At 49.6% G+C, this 26885-nt stretch overlaps 1 protein-coding gene across 1 annotated transcript; it reads right to left on the bottom strand.

The window, feature by feature from the left end:
• Positions 1-14219, bottom strand: LOC131754556 (ATP-binding cassette sub-family C member 6-like). Its single transcript, XM_059060381.1, has 5 exons — positions 14133-14219; positions 11187-11317; positions 5555-5758; positions 2837-3014; positions 1-141 (listed from the first exon to the last, which is right to left on the bottom strand). The coding sequence occupies exons 1-5, from the start codon at positions 14217-14219 to the stop codon at positions 1-3; spliced, it is 741 nt and encodes a 246-aa protein (XP_058916364.1).
• Between the last annotated feature and the right edge of the window lie 12666 nt (positions 14220-26885).

Below are 26885 nucleotides of genomic sequence, written 5' to 3'. Positions count from 1 at the left end.
CTACAGCCCGTTGAGGTAGGTGATGCTCTCAGTCAGCCGCTGCACATCCACAGACACCAGGTTGACCACGTCCCCCACTGCGCTGGCCTTTCTGGAGCTGCTGGACAGAGCCAGGACCTGGGAGGGGCAGAAGATGGAGACCTGAATCAGGAGGGAGGGAAGGAGGGGGTGAGGGGCAGTTAGGGAGGACCACGAGGGAGGAAGGGCCCAGGAGGGAGGGAGGCCCACGGCTTGGACTGAGCAAGAGAACAGCCACCCAGCAGGCCGGGGTCTAAGCTGTGCTGCCCCTGCTGGCTGAGGCAGATTTCTTTACCATCTGAGCCTCAGTTCACTCATCTGCAAAGTGGGCTAATAAAATCTCCTCAGCTAACCTCCCATTGTGAGACTCCAGGGAGAAGACAAAAATGAAAATACCCTGAAACCCCTAAAGCACTGGACTAATAACAATTAATAACATACTACTAGCGAGTGGTGAAAGCAATAGTTGATAATGGTGATAATGCTGATAATGGTGGTCATCTGCTGAGCGCTACAGCCTAGGCACTGTGCTCAATAAACTAACAGTTTCACCATTTTCCGTGATGGGGCACATCAGACAACTGTATGGAGCGGGTACTGCCATATTTCATTCAATCTAAAACACTGTGGATAAAGTACTCTCTACTTTTGTATCACTATGGGAAAAAACATCAATGCCAACTAAATTAAAACATCTTGATTTCAGAAGTTAAAAAGAGAAAAAAAACGTGAGACTAGAATCAGTGAGATGCAGAATTATTAACCCCATTTCACAGCTAAGGAAACTGAGGCACAGAGAAATTGACCAATTTGCCCAAAGCCAGAGTGCTCCTAAGTGACTGGGCCAGGATTGGAATCCAGGATGACAGAGGCACGACATGGGCTAGACAGGGTGTTAGACTGACCCCTGCAGGCATTCGGTGTGCCTCTCAGACACCAAGCTGGTTTTCTGGCAGCCCCAAATTTGCCCTAACTCTGGGGTCACAGTGGACCCCTTCCAACCTGTTGAATGCTACGTTCTACTTGCAGTCCTCTCTCTCTCTCTGCTGAGTGTGTCAGGGAAGAAGTGAGGGGGTGAAGTGGTGAGCTGGCAATGACTGAGTGTAGAAATCTGAAAAAAAAATCTTCAAATCTTTACCGAGCACCTGCTCTGGGCCTCACTCTGAGGTGAGTACTGTGATCAACAGAGGCAGGGCACTTGCTCTCTTCGGAGTGGAGTTTGAGCTGGGGGACAAAATTAAATAAAGATTTACATAGTTCATCCTTTAATAGTAATTATGATGAGTGCCATGAAGAAGTGTTTTCAAATATAGGTTTTTATCATTATTCAGGCACGGCAAGCCCACAGATCAGAGAAGACTGCCCTTGACAAGAGGGTTTATTATACTCACAGATCTCAAGAGGAGGGGGCACCCCACGCTATGAGGGGGCCACTGGGGAAGCACCAGGATGCTGCAGGGTTGGGGGGACCACAGGCAAGAGCTTGTTGTGGTTTTCATGGGAAGGTCAGGCAGGGTAAGCAGGTTTAGGATTGGCTAGTTTGAATAATTCCACCGGGCTCTTGGCATAGGAGCTGGGCCTCATTGTCTGGTACCCTGCCCCGGGGCGATTAAGGCAGGGGATAGTGGCCTAGAGTGTTAGGGCCCAAAAAGGAGGCAGTTGGGGTGTGAGCTCTGGATTGGTTGGCTTGCATGTGAAAGAGATGCTTTCAGATGAGTCTCTTAGCATCTCTGGGAACTGGCTGATCCTGGGAGGGACAGAGGGGCAGTCCCTCCAGGGTCAGCAAGACCCCAGATGTCAAAGCACCAGATACAGAAAGTAAGAAGACACAGTTAAAACAGAAGCAGCCCAGAGGGCAGAGTGGAGGGGTATGACCTCATCAGGTGATGAAGGCGGCTGCCCCAAGGGTGGGGATGGGAAGAGCAAAGCCTTCGGGTCATCTTCCTGCAGCCTCAGCTCCATGTGCGGACTCCCGAGACCGGACAGGCCACACCAGCTCCAGTGTGCTCAGGGGGATGTGGCCTGAAATTCAGGAGCTACACGGCCACCCAGGAGCTGATCCCTTTGCCCCCTTCTTTCCCAAGTGACAGCTCAGGTGTGACAGAAAGGGGCTTACACAGGACTGCCTTGCTCAGATGCTCCAGACCCCAGAGGGGCCAACATCTCTTAGAGCAGCAGCCTCACAGGTTTCGGTTCCAAGGTCCCCCAAGGGGACAAGAATCACTGCAGAGAGAAGCCCAAGCCCAATGCTATGGCTTACCTCCGGGTATCATAGTTCATTGGCAGAACTTTCAGCCCAGATGCAATTTACCAAGGGGTCAGGGGTCATTTTAATTGTAAGCAGTGTTACCGGGTAAAATAGCTGACAGTCCACCTTTATCCAGTTTCCACACAGCCCGTAGGTTAGCCCTTTATCCTCAGGGGGGTGAGTGTTCACTACATGAAGAGTTGTGGAAAGGGTGCCCAGGCAGTGGGAACAGCAAGTGCAAAGGCCCTGAGGTGGGAGATTGTTTGGCGTGCTTGAGGAACTGAAAGAAGACCTGTGGGGCCGGAGGAAAGTGAAAGAAGTGTGAAGGAAGTGTGTGATGTAATCAGCTAGAAGAGGTGCCAGGGTCAGATCACGCAAGCCTTACAGAAATAGCCAAGAAGGTGAGGGTGTGGTGTGGGCAAACATGAGTAAAGTGATGAATGAGTGTGGTTTTAGGCACTGATGACAGTAACGGTTCAGGAACATTCCACTTCTTGGCTGGAACATTTGTCTGTGAATTGGGACAGGATGGAGAGAGAGGAAAGGCCACGCCTCTCCCCCGGGGCTCACCTTTCTGTACACCAGGCCCATGATGGCCATTCGCAGCCTCATCTGTAGCACCTTGAGTCTGTACATGTGCTGCTGCTCGAACAGTGTTTGCAGGCAGGCAGAGAGGAACATCAGCATGGCGAGAAGACAGCCCTTCCAGGCCGGGGTCTTGGGGTCACCAATAAACGCCAGGAAGAGGCTGGTGAGAAAGGGCACCCATGGCTATTGCCTCTGCCTAAGCCTGGCCAGGTCTGTAGGACCAGACAGTATGGGGTTCTTTTTTGTTTTCTACACAAATGGTTGCAATCATTTCCCCCACTGTCCACACTCATTTTCAGCGTGACTTGCGTCTCCACCAATCAACAGGTGAAGTTTTTACCGCCACCTGTTAGGGGCTGAACTGTGTCCTCACAAAATTTATATGTTAAAGTCCAAACCCCCAGTACCTCAGAATACGACTGTGTATTTGAAAATAGGACCTTTAAAGAGGTGATTCAGTTAAAATGAGGCCGTTAGGATGGGCCTTAATCCAATACAACTGGTGTCCCTGTAAGAAGAGGAAATTTGGACACATAAGGAGACACCAGGGGTGCATGTGCTCAGAGGAAAAACCACGTGAGGACACAGAGACAAGGCAGCTGTCTGGGCAAGGAGAGAGCCCTCAGAAGAAACAACACTGATCTTGGACATCTAGCCTCCAGTAACGTGAGGACAAAAACTTCTGTTGTTTAAATGGGACCTAATTAAACTTAAAATCTTTTGCACAGCAAAGGAAACCATAAACACAACGAAAAGACAACCTACAGAATGGGAGAAAATATTTGCAAACGATGTGACCGAGAAGGGATTAATCTCCAAAACATACAAACAGCTCATACAGCTCAATATCAAAAAAACAACCCAATTGAAAAATGGGCAGAGACCTAAATAGACATTTCTTCAAAGAAGACATACAGATGGCCAAAACGCACATGAAAAGATGCTCAATATCGCTAATTATTAGAGGAATGCAAATCAAAACTGTAATGAGGTATCACCTCACACCGGTCAGAATAGCCATCATCAGAAAGTCTACAAATAATAAATGCTGGAGAGGGTGTGGAGAAAAGGGAACCCTCCTACACTGTTGGTGGAAATGTAAATGGGGGCAGCCACTATGGAGAACAGTATACGGAGGTTCCTTAAACAACTAAAAATGGAGTTGACCTATGATCCAGCAATCCCACTCCTGGGCATATATCTGGAGAAAACTCTAGTTTGAAAAGAAACGTGCATCCCAGTGTTTACTGCAGCTCTATTTACAATAATAGCCAAGACATGGAAGCAACCTCCAGGTCCACTGAATGGATAAAGAAGATGTGGTATAGGTATGCAATGGAATATTACTCAGCCATAAAAAAGAATGAAATAGTGCCATTTGCAGCAACATGGATGGACCTAGATATTATCATACTAAATGAAGTAAGTCAGAGAAAGACAAATATCATATGATGTCACTTATATGTGAAATCTAAAAAAAATGATACAAATGAACTTATATACAAAACAGAAATAGACCCATAGACATAGAAGAGAAACTCATGGTTACCAAAGAGAAAAGGGGTGGGGATAAATTAGGAGTTTGGGATTAACATATATACACTACTATTATAAAATAGATAACCAACAAGGACCTACTGTATAGCACAGGGAACTTTACTCAATATTTTGTAATAAGCTATAAGGGAAAAGAACCTGAAAAAGAATATATTGACATATGTATGTACAATATAACTGAATCGCTTTGCTGTATACCTGAAACTGACACAACATTGTAAATCAACTGTACTTCAATTAAAAAAGAAAAGAAAGAACAGTAGAAAAGATAAGCACCAGAAAAAAATTTCTGTTGTTTAAAGTCACCCAGTTTGTAGTGCTTTGTTATGGCAGCCCTAACACACTAACATGCCACCTCTTGAATCTGGGCTGGCTGTGCAACCAGCTTTGGCCTCACGAGAAAATGCAACTTTTGCTTTGTCTTGGAATCCTGCCAAATGGCCCTGTGAACAAGCCGGATTTAGCCTTTTGAGGATGAGAGACCACCGGAGCAGAGACAAGATATCCCAGCTGGGACTGTCTTGGACCAGCCAGTCCCCAGCCAGCCCCACAGGTGACTGCAGACAGATGAGTGAACCCAGCCAAGAAAAGAAGAATCACCCAGCTGAAGCCAGCTTGAATTGCTGACCCACAGGATCATGAGCTAAAGAAGTGGCTTTAAGTCCCTCACTTTTTTTTTTTTTTTTGAGATATGCAGGCCTCTCACTGCTGTGGCCTCTCCCGTTGCAGAGCACAGGCTCCGGACGCGCAGGCTCAGTGGCCACGGCTCACGGGCCCAGCCGCTCCGCGGCATGTGGGATCTTCCCGGACCGGGGCACGAACCCATGTCCCCTGCATCGGCAGGCGGACTCTCAACCACTGCGCCACCAGGGAAGCCCTAAGCCCCTCACTTTTGAGGGGCTTTGTTGTATAGCAAAAGCAAACGGATAGAGTCAGGCTAGAATTCACTCGTTTTCCCTCCCCAAGGTCACTCACTTTCTTGTTTAAGTGGTCCTTCCTGAGTATCCTTTTCACCCACCCTCAGTGCCCTGAGCACCAGAGGTCTAGGCAGAGGCAGGAGGAGGGCTGAAGGTCCCCTGGCCCTGGAAGGACGCCGTTAATGGGACCACCAGCCTCAGCGAGGCACCCAAGGCCTGGACCCACCTGAGGAGCTTGGGCACCGTGAACCTGAAGACGTCACTGATGATGAGGCTGAGGGTCCCCAGGAGGAAGGTGGAGCGGCCCACCTGCCAGATGGCCCTCAGCAGTGGGCCCCTCTTGCCCCCTTGTTGCTGCAGGAGGGTCTCCGTCTCTGGGGTCTCCGCACCATGGTTTCCTTTCCTTTTAAATGGTGTCGCCTTGGTGTGCCTTAGGGGAGAGGAGAAATCAGCTCTGGGTCCTTGTAAAAGATTGAATGTTTGGGTCTCCCCCACCCCACCCCCACCATCACCACCCAAATTCATGTTGAAACTAATCGCCAGTGTGATGGTATTAGGAGGTGAGACCTTTGGGAGGTGATTAGGTCATGCAGCTGCAGCCCCCAGGAATGGGATCAGTGCCCCTATAAGAAAAACCCTGGAGAAGTGCCCTCAGGTGTAACCCCATTTCATACATGAGGAAACTGAGGTTCAGAAGGTCAACTTGTCCAAGGGCACACAGCTGAGAAGTGTAAGAACTGGGATTTGATCCCAACCTTCAGAGCCCAGAACTTTTTGATCCCTTACGCAGCCCTCCCCTTCTTCCACAACCAGCCAGCCCTGAGGTAGTTTAGAACTGGTTCAGAATGGGTTTAGAATCACAGATGAGGTCTGTGGGCCTGGCACACCTGGTCTGAGTGAAACCACAGATGGAAGCTCAGGCAGCCATGATGCCTAAGATCCCTCCCTGGCCCATGATCATCATCAGAGGCCACAGGGAGAGGAAGGGGGAAGGAGGGAGGGGAGGAAGCCAGAGGGCCTTTCTGGAAGCAGGCTGGTTCTAGGCCATAGGGAGAGGCTGGCAGTGATGCAGCTACTGACAGTGCAGTTGCTGTGTGGCCTTGGGCAGGCTGCTCCCCTCTCTGTCTTCACATGCAAAAGGATGGGGCTGGCCCCACTCTCTGAGTCCCTTCCAGCTCTGACAACTTACAGGGTTATCAGAATTTCAGTGCTGTTTTCAGAGCTGGGACCCAGGGCCAGGCACTGGGATCAGCCCTTTACACACACAAGCTCATCAACTCCTCTCAACCTCCCTGCCCCATGGGTGTCATGGGGTCCCCATTTTACCTTGGAGGAGACTGAGGCTCTGAGAGGTGTGACAGGTGCCCGAGGTCACACATAGAGGACGGAGCAGGGATTTAAGCCCACATCTTGACTCACGAGTCACAGACAGCCTCTTTGTGAGCCCCACGCCCCCCACCCAAAAATTAAAAAGAAAGGAAAAAGGAAAAAAAAAACCCTTGATGAGTGCAGGTACCCAGACCCTCGTTAACAAGGTCAAGGTCTTGCCCCTCACCCCTTGACCCGGCTTGTTGTTTAGTTTGGCATCTCTGGAGAGTTGTGACTTGGCCTCCATCGTGAGCTGGGCATGCCTGCCGCTCACGTCTTGCTATTTGGGTCTTGAATGCCAAAAGGATGCTACCTTCTTATAAACGCTACCCCTGACCACCCCTCCCCATCGTATCACACCATTTAATTCATTGCCTTCATAGCCATGTTCACTGTCTCCAACTCTCTCCTTTTCTTATCTGTTCTGTTAGACCTCCAGGTGGGTGGACTTTTTTTTTTTTCTTCTCCCATAAAACCCTTCAATGGTTTTATAAAAACTCTCCATTCCTAGACACAGTCTTGCACGGCCTGGCCCCTGCCCACCGCCCCACTTCATCCTGGTCCTCTCTGGTTTTCTTTTTTCTTTGTCTGTTTTTAAATTTATCTATTTATTTATTTATTTTTGGTTGCGTTGTCTTCATTGCGGTGCGCAGGCTTCTCATTGCGGTGGCTTCTCTTGTTGCGGAGCACGGGCTCTAGGTGCACGGGCTTCAGAAGTTGTGGCACTCGGGCTCGGCAGTTGTGGCACACAGGCTTAGTTGCTCTGCGGCACGTGGGATCTTCCCAGACCAGGGCTCGAACCCGTGTCCCCTGCATTGGCGGGCGGATTCTTAACCACTGCACCACAAGGGAAGTCCCTCTCTGGTTTTCTTTCAGCTCCTTGACACATCCACAACTTACCTTTCTCAGGACTTCAGCACAGACTCTCCATGGTCTGGAATGTCTCTGCCCCGCTCTTCCCAAGGCTTGACTTCAATTTCAACATCACCTCCTCAAAGACACGTTCCCTGCAGGCTACAACTAAAGGAGCTCTGGTCCTCTATCCCAGTCCCTTGTTTTTTGTCCCAGCATTTACTTCAACTTGCAATTATCTGTCTTCTCCACCAAAAAGCAGCTTTCTGGAACAAGAGGCCACGGCTGTCTTGTTTACTGCTGTATCCCCAGCATCAGAACAGGGCCTGGCACAGATCAGGCACTGAATCAAGCACTCACTACCTGGGAATAGACTGAACTTTTCAAGATCTCCTCGTGACACTGGACTTAACCTGTTGGTTGCTTTCACTAGGACCAGGTGCAACTAGTCTCTTGGCCCAGTTTAAACAGATACAAGTTTCCTGTTGTCCAGCAAAGCAAACCGCCTAGTCCCACTCCACCTGAACTAGCTGAAGGATCGGTGGTGTGCCTGGGCCTCCTTTTTCAGAGAGGTGGGTTGAGACCCCGGAATTCAGCCTTTTTACCCCCAAGGCCCAGCCAGCAGTGTGAATACCCCTCCACCACAAGCCAGACGTCCAGTCCCTCCCTCCCTTCCCCTCAAGAATCCTCTCAGCATCTCCTCAGGATGGAGGGGAGGGACAAATCTCAGCAGGCAGTCCAAAGGAAAAGTGGTATTTTTAGCACAAGAGGCTATAAGGAACCAGTCTTTACCACCCGGTTTGCTAAGAAATAAGCAAATGTTAACTTTCTACCCCTGTCTTGAAGCCTACCCCCACCCCCCAGCCTCCCCTTCCGGGATTTGCAATTCAGCCATTTTTCTAACCCTGCGCTCACCTCTCTCCCTTGTCACCTCCGTAGCCCTGAGATGTGGCCTCTCCTTGGCACCCACAATTTGCCCGGGGTCGGTCCGGGTCGGAGGCAAGGCCGGCGCGGCGTCCGCACCGTGCCTCGATGCCCGATGTTGGGTGCTGGTCCTGACTCAGCTGCTGCTGCACACCCACTGGGCTGGGCAAGTGCCAACCAGGGCCAACCCCGCCGCCCCGCCCCGCCCCGCCCCCGCCGCCTCCGGCCCCGCCTAAAGTGGGACCCAGGTGGGTAGGCTTCCTGCTTGTATTTTCTTTTTACTCGTATTTCCCCCAGCACCGAGTTCAGCACCTGAATGCATAAGTGGCTCAATAAATACTTGTCCAGTGAATGGGAAAAAACAGAGGGAGTGATGTGTGCAAAGGGCCTACTGCTTGCTATTAATAAAGATTTGTGGAAGGAAGCAAAGGAAGGAAGGAAATGATTTGGTTTGGTTGATAGAACCTGGCCTTTGAGCAGGAAAACCGAGGTCCAAATGCCCTTCCCTCTGAGCCTCGGTGTTCCCATCCATAAAATGGGGTGGGTGAAGAGGCCACTGTGAAAGCCTCTTTCCCGCTGGATGTTTTGCTCTGTTCTGTTCTAGCTGCTCACACCAAACTTCTGAGTCACTGTGTTCAGCCTGCAGGCTTGGGAACAAACTTCTTCCTTTCTAGCTGGTCTCACTTTCCATCAGGGAAGGTCTCTAGACTGGTGGCTGGTCTTTGGTCTGTGGCCCCAAAGCCATTTAGTGCAGGACCCAAAAATGACCACAGGCCAAGGCAGGGGGCGTGAGTGAGTGGCCAGGTGCAAGCTGGGGGATATCAAAGGGAGTGGTGGCGACTGCAGCTCACATGCCCTGTTCAATGGGGAAGCTGCTACCCAGATCCACCCTCCTGTTGCCATGCAGGGATGTGGCCCAGTACTGCCATTCTACTTTAAGAGAGGCCAAAATTCCACCTTTTCCTGTGACATCTCCAACATTTTAAATGTTGGTGACTTCTCCAAAAACAAAACAAAGAAAAAAACCTTAAACAACAAGACACCATGCTGGCCAAACACACCTGTGACCCTGACTTGGCCAGCAGACAGATTGGTCTGTGACCTCTTAAGATGACATCTTCTCCCTTCCCCCAAAGGCTGCAAAATAGTTTAGAAATAAAACCAAAGTTCTCTTGGTGTGTAATGAGTCAGCTTAGAAAATGCCTGAACCAGATCTCTCTACAACCCTGCCATCCTCCTCTATTTCTGTCAGTTGTTCACGGATTCTCAAACTGTTCTGGAGAGTGTTTCTATGTGCTAGCTCTAACACTGGGTGACTATCATTCCCAGGCTGGCAGGGGAGGCCAGAGCTGGGAGAGGGTGGACAAGACCTCCAGGGTCCTTTTGAATTAATTCTGCCACTCAAAAGTCACTTCAGCTGTACTTAAACTCACCGTACAGCAAGATATGCCCGGGGTGAGAGCGAGAGCTGCTCTTTTGATTTGCTCATATTACTTACCCCTTTTGCAAAACATACTCCCTTCCTTTGGGGAGCAGCTCTTCCCCTCCCTGTGTGGCTCTGAAGGGACCACCAATTATGGGGCCTGCTCTCCAGCCATGGGAATGGCCCCTGAGAGGCACAGGATTCAAGCCAGCTAATAAAAGGCCTTCCTTGGGATTGTCTATGTGGATGGTAGTAGGGGTTGCTGAGTTGGCATGATACAGGATAGGCATTTATAGAGAGACCAGTGCCCAGACAACAGCTGAGCTGAGAGATGGAGGGAAAGAATTTGGACGTCATTCAAGTCCTGGATCCAGCCACACCTGAGGCCACACCTACCTTCTCAGCTATGGGAGCCAGCAGACTCTGTCTCTATCTGGCTCATTCTAATTTGTGGGATTTAGCCACCTATAACAATCACCACAAAATAATAGAGTATGCAGGGGAACCCTGTAACTTTCCACAGAGCTACTTTTGTCTGTGCCCTGAAACACCTGGCCCCGGGGAGGTCAAGCGACTTGTCCAAGGTCATCAACTACTCGATGGCAGGGCTATGTTTAACCCGGGTTTAATTAATCCTATTAGAGAGCTTATTTCTCTAGACCAAAGTTTCACAAACCAGGTTCCTCAGGCTCTGAGCACTTCACAGAAGTTTCCAGAGATGCCAGAGAGGGCAAGAGTGAGGCAAGTGGGCAGGACTAGAAAGAGACTGAAATCCTCTGGGTAACTGATATTGCTGGAAATTTTACCATTTTTAAGAAATTCGCTAAGTTCTTTTCTATAAATCTTTTTTTTTTCTCATCTCACACAAGCTATGAGGAGCTAGGGCTAATGGCATCCCCCCCCCCACCCCTTGAACAGATAAGAAAACTAAAAGCCAGGAAACTAATCACTCAGGTTAAGTAGTAAGTGAGTAGTTGCCTGCATGTTATGGACCATACCTACCTCTCCACCCCCAGTCTTAAAATAGTCCTTCTGTTCCCTGCCTCCATCCCACCATCCGAGCTTCCTTCTGGGAGCCTGGAGAGGTTCCCCCTCTGTCAATATCCTTTTGGAACCTGCAAAGCATCTGGGAGGAAAAGCATCTTGTGCCCGACCTGCTAATGCTTAGTGAGGTCAGCTGACAGGGAGGGGACTGTGGCGGTGGAGCCTGGAGTAGGGGCGTGGTTGTATTTGGGGTCCAGTGATTTGCTGACCCAGCTTTGGGCTGAGCGCCCATCTTCCACACACTCACCGCTGGGCTGCGCTGCGGTTCCTTGTCCATTCCTTTTCAAGCTGGGAAACAAGTTCTTCTGAGGAGTTTTCTCTCCCAAGCGACCAGAGGTCTTTTGGTCCCAGCGGCTTCCATCCACTGGCCCCTCCAAACTAACCTGTAAAAGAGGATCACCAGAGCAAGCTCCTCTCCTGTGTCCATCCCTGAAGGGTCTTGGCTTCGTAGCTGTGTGACCCTAGTAAGTCACTTCACCTCTCTGCACCTCTGCTGGCCCCTCGGCACAAGGAAAGCAATTTACCTAACTGCGCTAACGCTGGAGGGCACTTCTTGGTCTACAAAGAACATCTCATTTAATTCTCATGTGAGCCTATACAGTAGATTACTATTGATCCATTTTACAGAAAAGAAAGAAAACAGAGGCTCAGAGAGATTAAGTGACTTAACCAAAGGGTGACATGTGACAGGGGAAATAAACCTCCCTAGGAGTCAGAAGTCCAGAGTTGAAGAAAACTATTGCTGTGGAGGAAACCTGAACTCCTTCCTCCCTCAGCTTTAAATGTACCCATTCTCCTCCTCAGTCACTGCGCCAGCCACCTGGCCTCGGGACCTTTGCACATGCACGTCACTCTGCTTAAAACTTTTTCCCTGCCACTTCTTACTTGTCCTTCACCTCTAGCCTACATGTGATTTCCTTAAGAGCCCACTTGATGACCCCCCCACACCCAAGTCCAGGTAGATTCTCCCACTGCAAGATCCTCTAGTTTCCTGAGCTTTTTCTTTATAATGCTTGCTGCAATTATCATTATTTAATTTTTCAGTCTGATTATTTATTTAGTCTTTCTCCTCCACTGGACAGTAAGCTCCATAGGGGCAAAGAAAGTACTTGCCTTGATTCTCCCTCTTCTGGATCCTCACATCCTGGCTCGGGGCACAGGATTTGTCAAATAAAAGTCATTACTTTTCAGCCCTGTGACCTTGGGCAAGTCACTCACTGCCCAGCAATGGACCTCAATTTTCTCACCCTAAAATAATAGTGTTTCCCAGTGCTTGGGACTGGTATATGAGATGACTGTAGTGGGTGCATTGTTGGAAGAGGTCACCGAGAGGATGTGACCACTTGTGGACCTGTGACCTGGACCCAGGCAATCTGAGGCTCCTCCCTCCCCTGTCCTTGGAATGTACATTCCACCCACTGTTCTCACACTAGGAGCTACTTCAAGGATGCAGCAGTTAAGTGTTATACCATCTGGATGGTGTATATGTGTCTGAACCCTGTTAAGGCCTCTCTGTAAACTGTTGAGATTCTGGTGGGCAAGTGCAGAGATCTACTCATATTGCGGCACTCAAGACAAGCCTCATATGTACGTTCTCTTGCGCGTTAACCCTGCCTCCTACCAGTCTGGAGTGGCTGCCTCTTTCTTCCGGCTCTCCAAGCCTACCGTCTATTGGGGCCAGTTTTCAAACCAACACGCACGCACAAGAAATTAACGACTGCAGACTTCCACAGCAGGAGTGTTCTTATCTTTTTAGGTCTCTTTCTTCTCCTGACACCAAGGAGAAGGTCTTGTTTGGAGCTGGTCTTGAGCTCCTCTTTGAGACTTTCCAGTTCCCTTTTCTAATGCAGAGCAAACTCAGGCAAGCAACAGTTTGGATCCAGAAATTATTCACAGTACTTGGTTTTCACTAAAATTATTTCTGGTGTTCTACATGGCAAGGGGTTCTAGATTTTTCTGATTTTGGTAGCGATAGAAAGTTTCCTTTGTTATTTTATTTTATTTTTCTGCGGTACGCGGGCCTCTCGGTGTTGTGGGGAAATAAACGCCTTTGCCTTAACGATGGTGGGGGAGAGAGTGAGTTTGGGGTGCGAGGTCTAGGAGGGGCAGGACAGTCAGGAAAGGAGTCTTCGAAGAAAGCAGGCCTTCACGGGGTCATTGAGAAGGTTGGGTTTGGTGGGTAGATGGAAACTGAGCTGTCACACACAGCCATGGCTCCACCTGGGCAAGGAAGAGGCTCTGAGGAGGAAATCTGAGTGTGTGAGGGGTATGTGAGGGCAGAGAGACAACTTCAGCTGGGTTCCTGAGTCCCAGAGGAATCCAGGTGGCAGAAGGAGGGTGGGCTCCCCTTCTCCCCTCTCTCACTCCTCTTTGGCTGTGCAGGGTCGCCTCAGGCCTGGTGATGTGAGCACGGGGATCAATCCCTCCTCCCATGGAGCTCCTGGTAAGAGACTTTGTGATGGTCCCTCAGGAGGCTACTTAGTGGGCCTGATAAGCGGCGGGCCGGGGGGCGGGGTGTAAAGAAGATGATTAAAGTTGCATAGTGATTCGATTTGAATATTCTAGTCAGGAGGTTTATTGATAAGAGAATGTTTCTTTTTAGATGATGTGACCACCACCACTGTTGAGTTTCTCCGCCAAGGTTGAGTGTGCACCGCGAGGAAAGATACTAAGTATCTGAAGCTTCTAAATTGTAGTGGATGTAGCAAAGGACATCTGACGTGCCCTAAGCTGACGGTCCCCATCCCCGTGGGCCCCCAAGAAGAGGGGACCTCGTCTGTCCCTAAGTGTAAGCATGAATCGAACCCTGAAGCCTCCCGCAAAGAGGTCATTAGCACCAATTAAAATCCAGGCCAGGGCTTCCCTGGTGGCGGAGTGGTTGAGAATCCGCCTGCCGATGCAGGGGACACGGGTTCGTGCCCCGGTCCGGGAAGATCCCACATGCTGCGGGGCAGCTGGGCCCGTGAGCCATGGCCGCTGAGCCTGTGCGTCCGGAGCCTGTGCTCCGCAATGGGAGACGCCACAATGGTGGAAGGCCCGCGTACCACCAAAAAAAAAAAAAAAAAAAAAAAAAATCCAGGCCATTACCTCAGCAGACTCCGTGGCTTCATCCTCTCCAGAAGAAGGAACAGCCGGCACAGGAGTCTCAAGGCTGACTAGACTGGCAACAGGACCCAGTTTCACTTCAACGAACATCGCAGGAGGCCGGCGCCAACTGGACCAACCGCCAACGCACACGTTTTCCGCCGTTTTGGGCAGCGGTTTCTTTGCGCACGCGCATCACTGGCTGTCCGCCCACTTTTTTCTTTTTTTCTTTTTGCGGTACGCGGGCCTCTCACTGTTGTGGCCTCTCCCTTTGCGGAGCACAGGCTCCGGACGCGCAGGCTCAGTGGCCATAGCTCACGGGCCCAGCCGCTTTGCGGCATGTGGGATCTTCCGGGACCGGGGCACGAACCCGTGTCCCCTGTATCGGCAGGCAGACTCTCAACCACTGCGCCACCAGGGAAGGCCCTGTCCGCACTCTTGCCCCATCCTTTCCTCCATCCCAGACCCATGTCCCTGCATTCAGGGCAGATGAAACAGGGCTGTGTAAACTTGTATTCATCTCATTTTAATTGAAGGTCCTACAGATGACCAGAAATTTTGCCTCAATTCAATAGAACTTGTAAAATGCAAGACCACCTGCCTCTCTCCTCCTAACCAACTCAACCCATCGCCAAGTCACTGGAGATGTAACCTGGGCCCCTCCGGAGCCTCTGCTCCTATCAATGTCTTACCTGGGCGGGGTGGGGGAGGGCAGTGGCGGGGGTGGGGGCACGCAGCTGCAGAAAAGACCCAAGGGAGAAGCAGCTGCAGTTAAGGCCCTGAGAGCAAACTCCTCCCCAGCCCAGCCTCCTCAGAGACGATGTTCCTTCTAATGTTTGTTGTTTGTTTTAACCATATTCTAATTCCTTGAAGTTGCCAACGGCTAACCACACTGCCAACTTGGCTGACATAAACAGATATTAGTGTTGTAAATAAATTGAACTTACCCAACAGTTAATAAGATTTGCAAAATGATATGGAGCATATAGTCATTACTTTGTTTCCTGGTACTTAATCATGGTGGAAATAAATAAGGCCAACCACTGCTTCCCAAGGACTACATCTCCCAAGCCACAGGCTTCACAGAGGCTTTTCTAATTCCTGGATATTAGCTGTGCTGTCTGGCTTTGTGTTGTCTGTGCAGCTTCCAACTCCTCTTTCCTACTGGATGAGAATCTCCCATTGGATAAGGTCTTGGTAGGTGGCTACTTGGGAGACTAAACAGGCCAGGTGCTCCTCTCTGCACCCAGGTGTCCAGGTCATAGACCTGAACCCCAGCCTGATTCAATATGCTACTTCTGCCAAGACTTGTCTTGAACAAGTGATGCAAGGCACAGAGGCACTAGAATTCTTTCCCAGTGATGAGGGGTCTGTACCAGGCCATTCTGGCTAAAAAGCATTTATTTCAAAAGCTCCTGCTCTTTTCTGCCTATTTCCTCCGGGCCCCACCCTATATTTTCTTCCCAATAAATTCCCTTTTTGGCTACAACAGCCAGACACTGTTTCTTTCTCCTGAAAGAAACAGTGTAACCCACCAAACAGCTGCTCCAAACCTTTCTTGCTAACAGAATCCCAAGTTTTCAATTGTTCGTACATCCATCAGGCCCACGTAGATGTATCATGATTGGTCCGTCCCATCCCTTTGTCCAGTGATTGGTTTAAGATTAGAACTCTGACCCAGTTCTGACCAGAGACCCAGAAGGAAGCTACTAGAGCTCTGAGAAAGCTTTTCCTCACTGATTTCACCCTTACCCCTTTTCTTCCTACTTGAGAAGCTGCTACATGAGAATGGAAGCTTGGAGCCACTGCAGCCATCTTGCCGCCATGAGGGAAGACCGCGGCAGCCGTGAAGAAGGCAGAGAGAGAAGGTGGAAGGGCCTGAGTCCTTGATGATCTCTCAGAGATTCCACACCAATCCTGGCATCACCTGTCTCTGACCTGCAGGTTTGCTGTGATTAATCAGCCCGGTCATTTAGTTCTTTATTCCAAGTGTTTTGTTATTTGCAGCTGAAACATCCTGATATACTGATTCATTAAATTTCACTGTTTTCCAAAATAATTACTCACACATTGTTGGAGCTAGAAGAGAAGCTGGCAGATCAACTAGCTTTGAGTCACTTTGTGATAGAAGAACCTGAGGCAGATGTAGAGACAAACCAAAAGGAGAAGCCTGGCCTCCTGGGTCTTGCCCCATAGCAGATTCCCCAACACCCTGAGGAGACTGAGCATCCTGGGCAGGGCAATGGTGAGGAACCAGGGCTCAGAGCCTGGATCCTGGCATCTGAGAGTCATGGGCCAAGGGGCGAAAAAGAAGGGCCGAGTGGACTAAGCTTGAGCAGACTGTGGGCAGAGACACCTGAAACACCAGAGCCTGAGGAAGGGCAAGATGTGTGTCCAGCTCTTTCTGTCAGGGTTCATACACACACACACACATACACACACACACACTCACACACAGACATACACTCACAGGCACCCATGCATACACACACACACAGGCACCCATGCATACACATACACACAAACTTTCACAGGCACCCATACACACACACTCACAGGCACCCAAACATACACACACACATACACACCACACACACACACACCCCTTCACCCTGGGCTCCACTTCTCAGCTCCTGGAGCCCAGGGGTCTCTTGTTTCCCCACTGGCCTGGCAATGAGGTCCTCTTCCTCTCACGGATGAGTACTCTTGGTGGTTTCTGGTTGGTTTCATGCCCTGTATTTTGCTCTACTTCACAATTTTTCTTACGGCTGTGCTGGGACCAAAGAGAGCTTGAAGAAAGGCTAGAAATTAACTTTTGTACATACTGTCTGCAAAGCTGCAAAAGAGTGAACCAAGCCTAGCAGGAATGTCAGGCAGGGACAGCAGCCAGCTGGCTGAAATGCCAGTGTGCTGTGATTTCTTCACAGGCTTCAGGAATCTGGACCCCTACACCCCACTCAAAATCATATTTCCTTTGCATAGGAAATCAGTGCTGAAATTCCACAATTAGAGATACAGTGTAAATATTTCTGGGACGCAAAATGCCCCATTGAAGTCTTCAAGGTGGATGACTTTTGTATGATCCTTTCAAGAGGGCAGACATTGAGAGGAGTATGAGTGGGGTGATGGTTAATTTTATGAGTCAACTTGGCTCAGCCACACGATGCCCAGATATCTGATCAAACATTATTCTGGGTGTTTCTGTGAGGGTGTTGTTTTACTGAGTTGAACATATTAATTGGTAGACTTTGAGCAAAGCAGATTGCCCTTCATAATGTGGGTGGGCCTCATCCAATCAGTTGAAGGCCTGAATAGAGCAAAAGACCAGCCTCTCTCAAGTAAGAGAGAATTCTCCAACTGACGGCCTTTGGAATTCATCTGCAGCATTGGCTTATCCTGATTCTACAGCAGATGGCCTTCAGAATGGATCCAGCATTGGTGCTCCTGGGTCTTCAGCCTGCCAGCTCAGCAGATTTCTGAGTTGCCAGCTTCCATAATTGCATGAGCCAATTCATGTATATATACATACATTCTATATATAAATCTGTTCCTCTGGAGAACCTTGACTGAGTAGACCAGTGTATTGGTGGGTTGAGGGTAGCATCAAAAGTTTCCTTTTTTTTTTTTTTTTTTTTTTTGCCTAGGATAGTCTCTACAATCTGTTCTGTTGACAGAGCATACCGTGGGGAGCAAGAGGGTGGTGGGGACAGTGATGTCCCATCCGAGGGGAAGAGTTGGGAGAGGGAAAGGACAGGGAGGAGGGGGGTGGGGTGCATCAGGCCATAGTGTGGAGGACCTGAACCGTCAGGGTGAGGAGTGTGTAGTTACATTAGTAGTGGTCACTGGGGAGTCACCGGAGGTTCCTGAGGAAGAGAGTGACATAATCCAAAAGCTAAATCTGGTGGCTCTGTGGAGAGGGATTGAACAGGAGCGCTGATGTCAGGGGGCCCAGGGAAAACATAACGAAAGGCTGAACTTGGGCATGAGGAGATGGTAGAAAGTTCACACGAGGAAAGAACAGAATAGAATCCAGGTGACCAGACCACCGAGGACATGTAGGAGGAATGCTAACTCCAGTAAGGGAACTAGAAAGTGAGGCCAGGGAGCTGGTTTGTGGGCAAGCAATACTGAGTGTAAGGTACTCGTAGGTCGTCCAAGTAGAGATTTTATTGGAATTATTATTGACTGACACATATTGAGAACATACTCCCTTCTGGGTACCATGTTAAGCCCTTCAAACTCATGATCTCATTGAATCCTCACAGCATCCCATTGGGTAGATATTATTACCCCCCTTTTTAAGATGAGGAAACTGAGACTCTGAGAAGTTAAGTACTTCCCAAGTTCCCACAGCTAGTAAGAGCCCAGGCTCGTTACTCCAAAGCTCCCAACCGCCTCTAGGCTCCGGCAATTGGACAAGAGGTTAGAAGCTAGTTTACGGCCACAGAGATGACGGGGGGGGAGGGTCTTAGGAATGTCCTGGGACCTCCAGGAAATTTGGAGGAGGAGAGGGAGAGAAGAACTAGTCTTTATCGAATACCCTTAGACAAGTCACTTCACTGTCACCATCCATCAGTTAGCCTTTACTCAGACCTCAGTTCAGCAGGATGTGAGTGGGGTTTGGAGTTGGTATTGATGTCCCACTACAGCTCACTAGCCACAGTGCCATTAGCTGAATGTGAAAGAGATCCCTTGCTCCTTCCACTTTCCAACTCAAATTCCCAACTTCTTTTTCTTTTCTAATCAATACTTCTTTTCTGGTTGTGAGTGGCGGGCAGAACTTTGAAGCAAAATCTGGACAGCAGATGCAGAGGTGGAGCCAGGGCCGGGGAAGCAATTTTGGCGGTCGCTGTACTTTTCAGTTATTCCTCGGGAGCTTCAGAGGTAGTCTGGGATGGAGAGGCACTGAAGAGACAAGAGGGTAGAGAGGATGGCCAGAGGAAGAGGGGAGATGCTGGAGACAGAGAAACCGGGAAGGAAGGCTCGAGGGAGCTGGGGCCAAGGAAGCATTTCATTTACCCTTTCTCTGTCCTCACTTTTATCCCCCAGGATCCTCACACTGGGCTTCTTGACTCCCTTTTCATCTTCTAAAAGAAAAGAAACTCAAGAAAACAAACTGAAACCAAGTTGATCTTCTCCCCTTCCAAGCCAGTTCTATGGCCGCAGCTGTCAGTGGTACCTTCTCTTGGTCCCCCGGGCACTATCTTCCATGCTTCCTCCTTCCCCATCCCACATCCCTTCAGGAGCCAAGTTCAGCACAATTAACCTCAAACACTTCTCCTTCATCAGGCCTTTCCTGTGACCCCATGAGAAAGGGGGTGAGCCTCGGGAGCCTGGAGGAAAGCTCTGACTCATCCACCCCCCGCCACTCAGAGCCTGATGAGGAGAGGGGGTGATGGGTGGGAGGTCACCCACCTTCAGTCCTTCCCCCCTTCAAGTCTGTCTTCCTCAGCCGGGCCTGTGCTCCCAGGGCCAAGCACATTCTGGGTTCCTGACTAGTGTTTGCAGAATGAATAAATATAAATGAAGGAACATGAAACGAAAGGTGCTGAGAGCAGAGGCTGCTGGATGGAAGAGCCTCCAGTCGCACCGGCTGCCACGGCAGTGAGCCACACGGGGCTCTCAGTGAGTCACACGGCTCTCCACACCTCCAAGGCAAAGCTCTGAAAACCATTAGCAGGCCATTAGGTCTGATTCAAGCCCAGCTGGCACGGAGCAGGCTTCAGTCACCCAGCTGCAGAGCTCACACACTGGGTGCCCATCCCTTGGAACAGCAGCCTCACCTCCTGAACCCAATGCCCCCAGCCGGGTCCAGTCTCAGACCTCCTGCCATTGCCCTGTTTGGGCAAGACTGTGGGGTAGAAGCTCCTAGCAGGTGGGGTCTTTGTCTCACGGCCTGTGTACCTTCAGGAACAGGCTCACCAAAGGAAGGAAGATGGGGTTATTCACTGCTCATTAGGTGCCAGCAGCTCGAACACACCCATGTCATTCAGCCCGCCCAGCGGCCCTAGGAGGCGGGTCCTCCTCAGCTCTTTGCAAAGGAGGAAACAAATGCAGGCGAAGACGTTGCGACTTCCTTAGACCACACAGCTATTTCGGTAGCAGAGACCCAGCGTTGCTTCAGATGACGGCGTTTTGCTCTCAAGCCCCTGTTCCCTCCAGCAACCATAAAAACAAATGGATCTTGGGCCTGGAGGAGGGAACCCTGGCATCCTGAAGTCCGTGCAGTTAGTGCCCCTTTCCTCCCCGACCCAGGCTGAGTGGGGGAGAGCAGCACCTCCATCTGAGCCTCTCGAGATGGCTCGCTACTGGGGTGTTGCTATGGCTGGGTCTCTGCAGCCTCTCAGATGCCCAAGATAGGGAAGGGAGGACTCCTTCTGAGACCTGCAGGGCCTGGTATGTGCTGCTTGCCAAGTGTCGGCCTACTGGTTCTACCCCAAACCCTGAGGACCTCCTCCTTTTGCTGGGAGCCTTGGAGCCCAGAGCAGACAGCCAGAGGTGAGGACACATGCCACACTCTTAGAAGGACAAAGTGTCCTGTGGGTGAGAAGAGAGGCAGAGCCAATGAGCCTGGTAAGGGCGAGATGATTCGGCCTTTGACCCCAGAGCAGACTCAGCTGGCTAAGAGAGTGTGCTCGCGATGGGAATTCAGACGGGACAGAAGCCGTCAGAGGGCAGGGCCCGAGGCAGGTTCACAGGGGCCCACCCAGCCTCGGCCAAGCATGCTCAGGTGACTGAGAGGCAGCTTGAAAGGGCCCCCATCATAGTCAGCCGGCACCAGCTGCCTGTACTCTGCCTTCCAGAGCTCTGTGCCCTCAGCAATCAGTGGACCTCTCCGAGAGCCCCTTCCTCCTGATCGTCACACACTTCAGAAGGCTAGGATGAGTATCAAATGAGACGGTGCATGTGAGCAAAGCACTGTCCAACGGAGCATATGGAAGCAATGGAGAGAAGACATTCAATTTACGTTTGTTAAATGGAACTCTTCTTACTACTAGCTGGATGTTGGGCTTGCAGCTTTTGCTTGATAGGGTTTGGGTTCACATTCCCCCATATCTTGTCATTCTCCCTTTTGATTTGTACTTGGATGGCTGGGGAGTCCCCGTGAACATGAATTGCAGGTCTAGTATATGCGAGATTAGTCCTTCTCAAAGTTTGGTCCTGGGACAGACTGTAGCAGCATCTCGTGAAATGCAAATTAGAAATGCACACTCTTGAGCCTCACCCCAGATATACTGATTCAGAAACTCAGGGTGGAGCCTGGTTACTAGTATTTTAATAAGTTCTCTGGTGTTGTTAATACATACTAAATCCAGTGTACTAAGCGTTTCACATGAATACCTCATTTAATTCCACAAAGCCTAAGGAATTGGGAGCTAAGATGTCTGACTCACAGGTGAGAGACAGGGGTTTGGAGAAGTTAGTGACTTGCCCCAGGTCCTCACCCGGCAAGTGAACTCTGGGTCTGCGGGATCCCCTGCATTATTGCCTCCCCCTCACCACTGCAACTGCAGTGCCTCTCAGAAGTGGGATGTGTTTGCTCCCAGAGGGCTTCCCTCAGGCAGACGTGGGAGGCAGAAGTAAATGGTGAAGACGGAGCATTCCCCTGGGCTGGTGAACAGATTAGCCAGCTGTTCCTATGTGGTTTGCAAGACCAACTGGACTGTTATCTTTTATGAGAATAGGCAAATATTTAGCCCTGGGGCTATCCCACTATTAAGCTGGCACTAAGAAGGCATTCCTAGTGGTTTGCACCCCGAACACCTGCCGTCTGCCAAGCCTGAGTCTCAGCAGCATTGAGACCTGTTGGGGTGACTGAGGATTATGGCACCATCAATGACACGTTGAGCTCCCACCGCTTGCAGGAGGTGGAGGCTTCTAGAGGCTTCGCGATTTATCTTCCACCAGGTATGATTATGCCCCTTTAACAGATGGGAAAACTGAGGCCCCAAGAGGCTCAGGGACAAAAGCTCCTAAGCAAGGGGGGCAGGGCTCTGGCCCGCCCAGCTCTAATGATCATTCCTTCCAATATGCTACGCTCTGAGAAGCCAGTTCTCAGAGCCAGGCAAATCTGCTCCCGGCCTCGGCAGGCAGGCCCACTTTCCCTCTCGGCTCCCTGCCCCAGAAGACAGCCAACTGAAACCCACCAGCACAGGTGGGTAGAGCGCGGGAGAGCGGAGCCAGAGGAGCCCCAGAGGCACCTGTCAGCGGCCACACGATGGCGCTGTGGTTCAGGAGACTCTGGGTCCTGCCTGACACGGTCTCCGAGGACCGAGGGTCAGGACCCGGGACCCTTGCGGGACGGGACCCACCAGGATAAGAGAGCTGCCTCGCGAACGACTCGACCCCAAGGAGGAAGAAAGAGGTTGTTGAGGACGCTCTCCCAAGCCCACCCGACCGGGATGCCCCTCCCCTCCGTCCTCCTTCCCGCCTGTGACAGGGAGGCCGCATCAGGGAGCGCAGGATGCAGAGGCAAGCCTGGGACTCCGCAGCGACACGCAGGCAGCCCCCAGGAGAGCTGCTTCCCCCTCCCGGCCCTCCCTTCCTCTTTGCCCCTCAGCTCCTCCCCTTCCCAGCCAGCCAGCCAGTCCCAGCCCACTGCTCTCGCACTGTATAATTTTTTTATAATTGAAATATAGTTGATTTTAAATATCGTGTTTGTTTCAGGTGTACGGCAAAGTGATTCATATATATAGAGAGAATTATTACAAGATACTGAATATATAATTTAAAACCATGCTCACAAGTTGAGGATTTTAAATATTGCAAAACTAAACATCAGAAACGATCTCTCGACTGTTAAGGCATGCTCCTACTTTAAAACTCAGCCATTGAATTTCCCTGTCTATATCAAAAATAAGTAACAGAAATGGGAGTCAGGGCTTCCCTGGTGGCGCAGTGGTTGAGAGTCCGCCTGCCGATGCATGGGACACGGGTTCGTGCCCCTGTCCGGGAAGATCCCACATGCCGCGGAGCGGCTGGGCTCGTGAGCCATGGCCGCTGGGCCTGAGCGTCCGGAGCCTGTGCTCCGCAACGGGAGAGGCCACGGCAGTGAGAGGCCTGCGTACCACACACACACACACACACACACACACACACACACACAGACACACACACACACACACAGAAAAAAAAAAAGAAAAAAAAAAGAGTCAGAGTCCTGTGCCTTCTGTTACCTCTCCTTCCCAGAGTCCTTTCCCATCTCTTAAGAAAAACACGCTTGTGGGAGTGATATTTTGAGTTCAAATCCTGGATCTACCATTAAAAATCATGTGACACCAAGTGAATTCTTTAACCTCCTTGAGCCTCACTTTTCTCATCAATAAAATGAGAATACTACTAGTACCCACCTTACGGGTTGTTGGAAAAATTAAGTATATATAAACCATTTAGAATAGCGCTCTGACACATGGGAAGAGCTCAATAAATGTTACCATTATTATTTCTTTTCCTCTGATACACTGCGCACATCAGCCATTTGGCATTGAATGCAGACAGCCTTGTGCTTTTGGTTGACTCTTCATATAGGATGTCCCAAGGCCAGAGAGCTGTCTTATATATCTCTGTGCTCCAAAACGCCCAGCACAGGCCCTCTCCTGGTGCATGATAATTACAGTGGGTCACAGTGGTCACCGCAAACCACAGCCTCCAGCTACAATTCTGCATTCATGTTGTCTTCTCCAGGTGGTGGGTTCTTACACAGATCTGCTGATGCAACTGCTGAGTGCTCCCCTTCTCTGCTGTGGGATGCGTGGTGCCCAGTTTTGAGTGATGAGAGCCTTTTACTCTCCTCAAGGCAGGAAGCCCCTCCTGCTTCCTGGGGCTGGGGGGATGCCTAGAGCGGGTGAGCGGTAGTGCCAAACTTGTTTTGTTTCCACTTAGGATTGGAGATACTGTGTGCTCCATATAAAGGCCTGCTTGGGCAGAGAGGAAGAAGCCGCCTCTAGACCCTTAGCCAGATTAAGACAGTGGGGAACACTTACCTCTGCTGGGCATGACCACACAGGTTAACAAGTCAGGTTGCAGATGTTTGCGTCTGGAGTTCTTTGTGGCTTCCGTTTATATTTTTCCTGACTTCTCCATCTCTAGGAGTCAGGGTCAGGTCTTTCTTTAACATCTGTCTCGGTCTTGCACTAACCAGTGCTTGGCAAAAGGACTTGCTAGCAGTGCACGATCACTCCACGTGTATTGACTGACTTTCTGACAAATTGGCTCGGGGGGGGGGGGCTCAACCAAACTGGGTGTCGAGCAGAGCTTTTTAAAAGCTGCAATCCAACTCATTGCATTCCATTAGTGGACCCTGCTGAAGCTATTCACAGATCACTCAGCTGTCAATAAAATCTAATGGCATATGCAAATGAGGGTGTTGGAGGTGTGAGCGGGACCTGGGGTGGAAATGGCTTCTAGTTCATCTAGGAAGTCTTCCTGGTTATTGGGGTAGGAGATAAAGCTGTGAGTAAAATGGAGGCAGTTTGACAAAGTGAGAGGAGAGTGTGGTTTTAGGCCATAACCCACCCTTTCCTGGTTCAGGTCCTCACTTGGGTCATTCCAGGGTTCCCCTGCCAGCCCCTGAGAACATTCCAGTGTATGACATCTTTCAGGAAGCTAGCTGAGTTTCCTGGAGAACATCACCCACAGAGAGCCAGTCCACCACCTCCACCCCCCAGATCTTTCTTAGAAATCCTACCTGTCTGCAGCTAGAAATGGACGGAATAGAGGTGGAGGATTAAGCAATAACCAAATAGTGGGTTTGGGGTGCCGTGTTTACTATCTGGTTTCTTGTCAGGGCCCCTCGATGGCATCTACTCTCTGGGACAGGACACATTCAAATGAGAAATGTGAGTTGAGCCCAGGGGAAGGATGTCTGAGGGGCTCTTGGACACTCTGATCTCTCGCTCAGCTGGTGGAGTGGGGCTGGCACAGCCAGGAGCTCCTCAAATCCTCACCTTCCTGTTTCTCTCTTGGGACTTTGAGAGAGAAATCTAAAGCGTGTGTCTCTGATTCATTTACTATGAACTCATCAAGCTGGTGCTTGGCAAGAGTCCTTGGATGTCTCAGAAAGGGCTTTTGGTTTGGTTTCATTTGTTTTTTGTGGTGCTTTTCCTTTGAAATAGGAAGTCTGTTTTTGCCAAGAGTACAGTGAAACACTAGATTTGAGGTTGGATCAGAGCACAAGAAGAAATTAAGATTTTCTCCTTTGTGCTTCCCAGTTTTTAACTGTGCAAAACAAGTGATAGATAACATTTAATTTTGCAAATTGGGTCCTATTATTATCCTCATTTTACAAATGAGAAAACTAAACCCAGAGAAGTTAAGTAAATTGCCCAGTCCACATAGCTAGCAAGCAGCAGTCTTATATACCTGCCGAGTACCAAGTACTACAGAATTTTGGGAGACTTACAAAAATGCTGCAATTTTTTTTTAATCAGAAGAAAACAATTAATTTTAGGTCTGAAGAAGATGTTTTGACATATGATATTAATATATTTGAGTTATACCAACATGGCCGTAAAAGTTTGAATTATTTTAGAAGCTGGCACTGTGTTAGGTACCAGGCAGAATTAGAGCATAACGGTGGCAGTTATTTGGTGCCACTGCCCTAGTGTAGGCTGACCATTAAGTGCAAAGTGATTCAGACACCACGTTATCCCCTCCCTGGGGGAGCCAGGCCCGCATCCTAACTCAGAGCAGCCTGTGCTTGACATAGTGCTACAAGGTTTGGACTAGGTAGCTTACAAGAGGCTTCATGGAGTTGGGAGTTGAGAAGAAAGAGGGTTAAACCCTCTTTAAGGAGGGAGACCGGAAAGTGGAGGCATTTTGAGGAAAGGGGAATTCACTGGTATGGGGGAGACAGAGGCAGCTGATAGAGATGTTGTGTCAGTTATCAGTTAAAACTCTGTTCCATCATGACTTCTGAAGTTTTTTCTTCTACATTTCACATGAAGGAGCCACATTTAACTGTGACATTCCATCAGTAATATTTAAGACCAAATTGTTACTTAAACTCACAATGATTATCTTTTATAATAGAAGAGTTAATAAGACTTTTATTTTTTTTGGTACACGGGCCTCTCACTGTTGTGGCCTCTCCCGTCACGGAGCACAGGCTCTGGACGCGCAGGTTCAGCGGCCATGGCTCACAAGCCCAGCCGCTCCGCGTCATGTGGACTCTTCCGGGACCGGGGCACGAACCCGTGTCCCCTGCATCGGCAGGTGGATTCTCAACCACTGCGCCACCAGGCAAACCCCAAGACTTGTTTTCGTTCACAGTTCTTTTCTGTTAGATACTAGTGAATTCTTTAGCATTTCATTCTTTAGCATTCCACCACTAGTTAGCAAATTGTCCAAAAGGTCATAAGAAACCATCTCACTTCCTTATTTTTTGCATCAAAATGACATACTAAGTATTGCAGCATGTTTTCCATGGAGCAGACTGGTGGTTTACAAACAGGGATCCCCAGAGCTAAGGCTTGGTAAGGATGCCTCAAAAAAAGGGAACGGCCAGGGCCTGGGTGCTCCGGGTCCTTCTCCTGCTTTAACTGAGCAAGATATATATATACACATATATATGGATATATATATATATATACACATACATATGTATATATATATATATATATACACGTATATTATATATCGTTTTATTTTTTATTGCGCTTCACAGATATTGTGTTTTTTACAAACTGAAGGTTTGTGGCAACCTGGCATCAAGCAAATCTATTGGTGCCATTTTTCCAATAGCATTTGCTCGCTTCATGTCTCTGTGTCACATTTTGGTAATTCTTGTAATATTTCAAACTTTTTTGTTATTATTACACTATGGTGATCTGTGATCAGTGATCTTTGATGTTACTATTGTAAT

The sequence above is a fragment of the Kogia breviceps genome, chromosome 1 (assembly GCF_026419965.1).
Source record: "Kogia breviceps isolate mKogBre1 chromosome 1, mKogBre1 haplotype 1, whole genome shotgun sequence".
NCBI classification, from domain to species: domain Eukaryota; kingdom Metazoa; phylum Chordata; class Mammalia; order Artiodactyla; family Physeteridae; genus Kogia; species Kogia breviceps.
Note: the sequence above shows the minus strand (reverse complement) of the source record. Positions and strands in the feature narration are given on the sequence as shown.

Bases quoted from the DNA above. Each gene is read 5' to 3' on its own strand.
- LOC131754556 (XM_059060381.1), bottom strand. From the start codon at position 14,219: ATGCGCGTGCGCAAAGAAACCGCTGCCCAAAACGGCGGAAAACGTGTG. The intron at 11,318-14,132 runs GTTCGTTGAAGT...TTTACAGGTTAG, and splicing joins TGGCGCCGGCCTCCTGCGAT to TTTGGAGGGGCCAGTGGATG. The intron at 142-2,836 runs GTGAGCCCCGGG...CTCCTGATTCAG, and splicing joins TGGGCCTGGTGTACAGAAAG to GTCTCCATCTTCTGCCCCTC.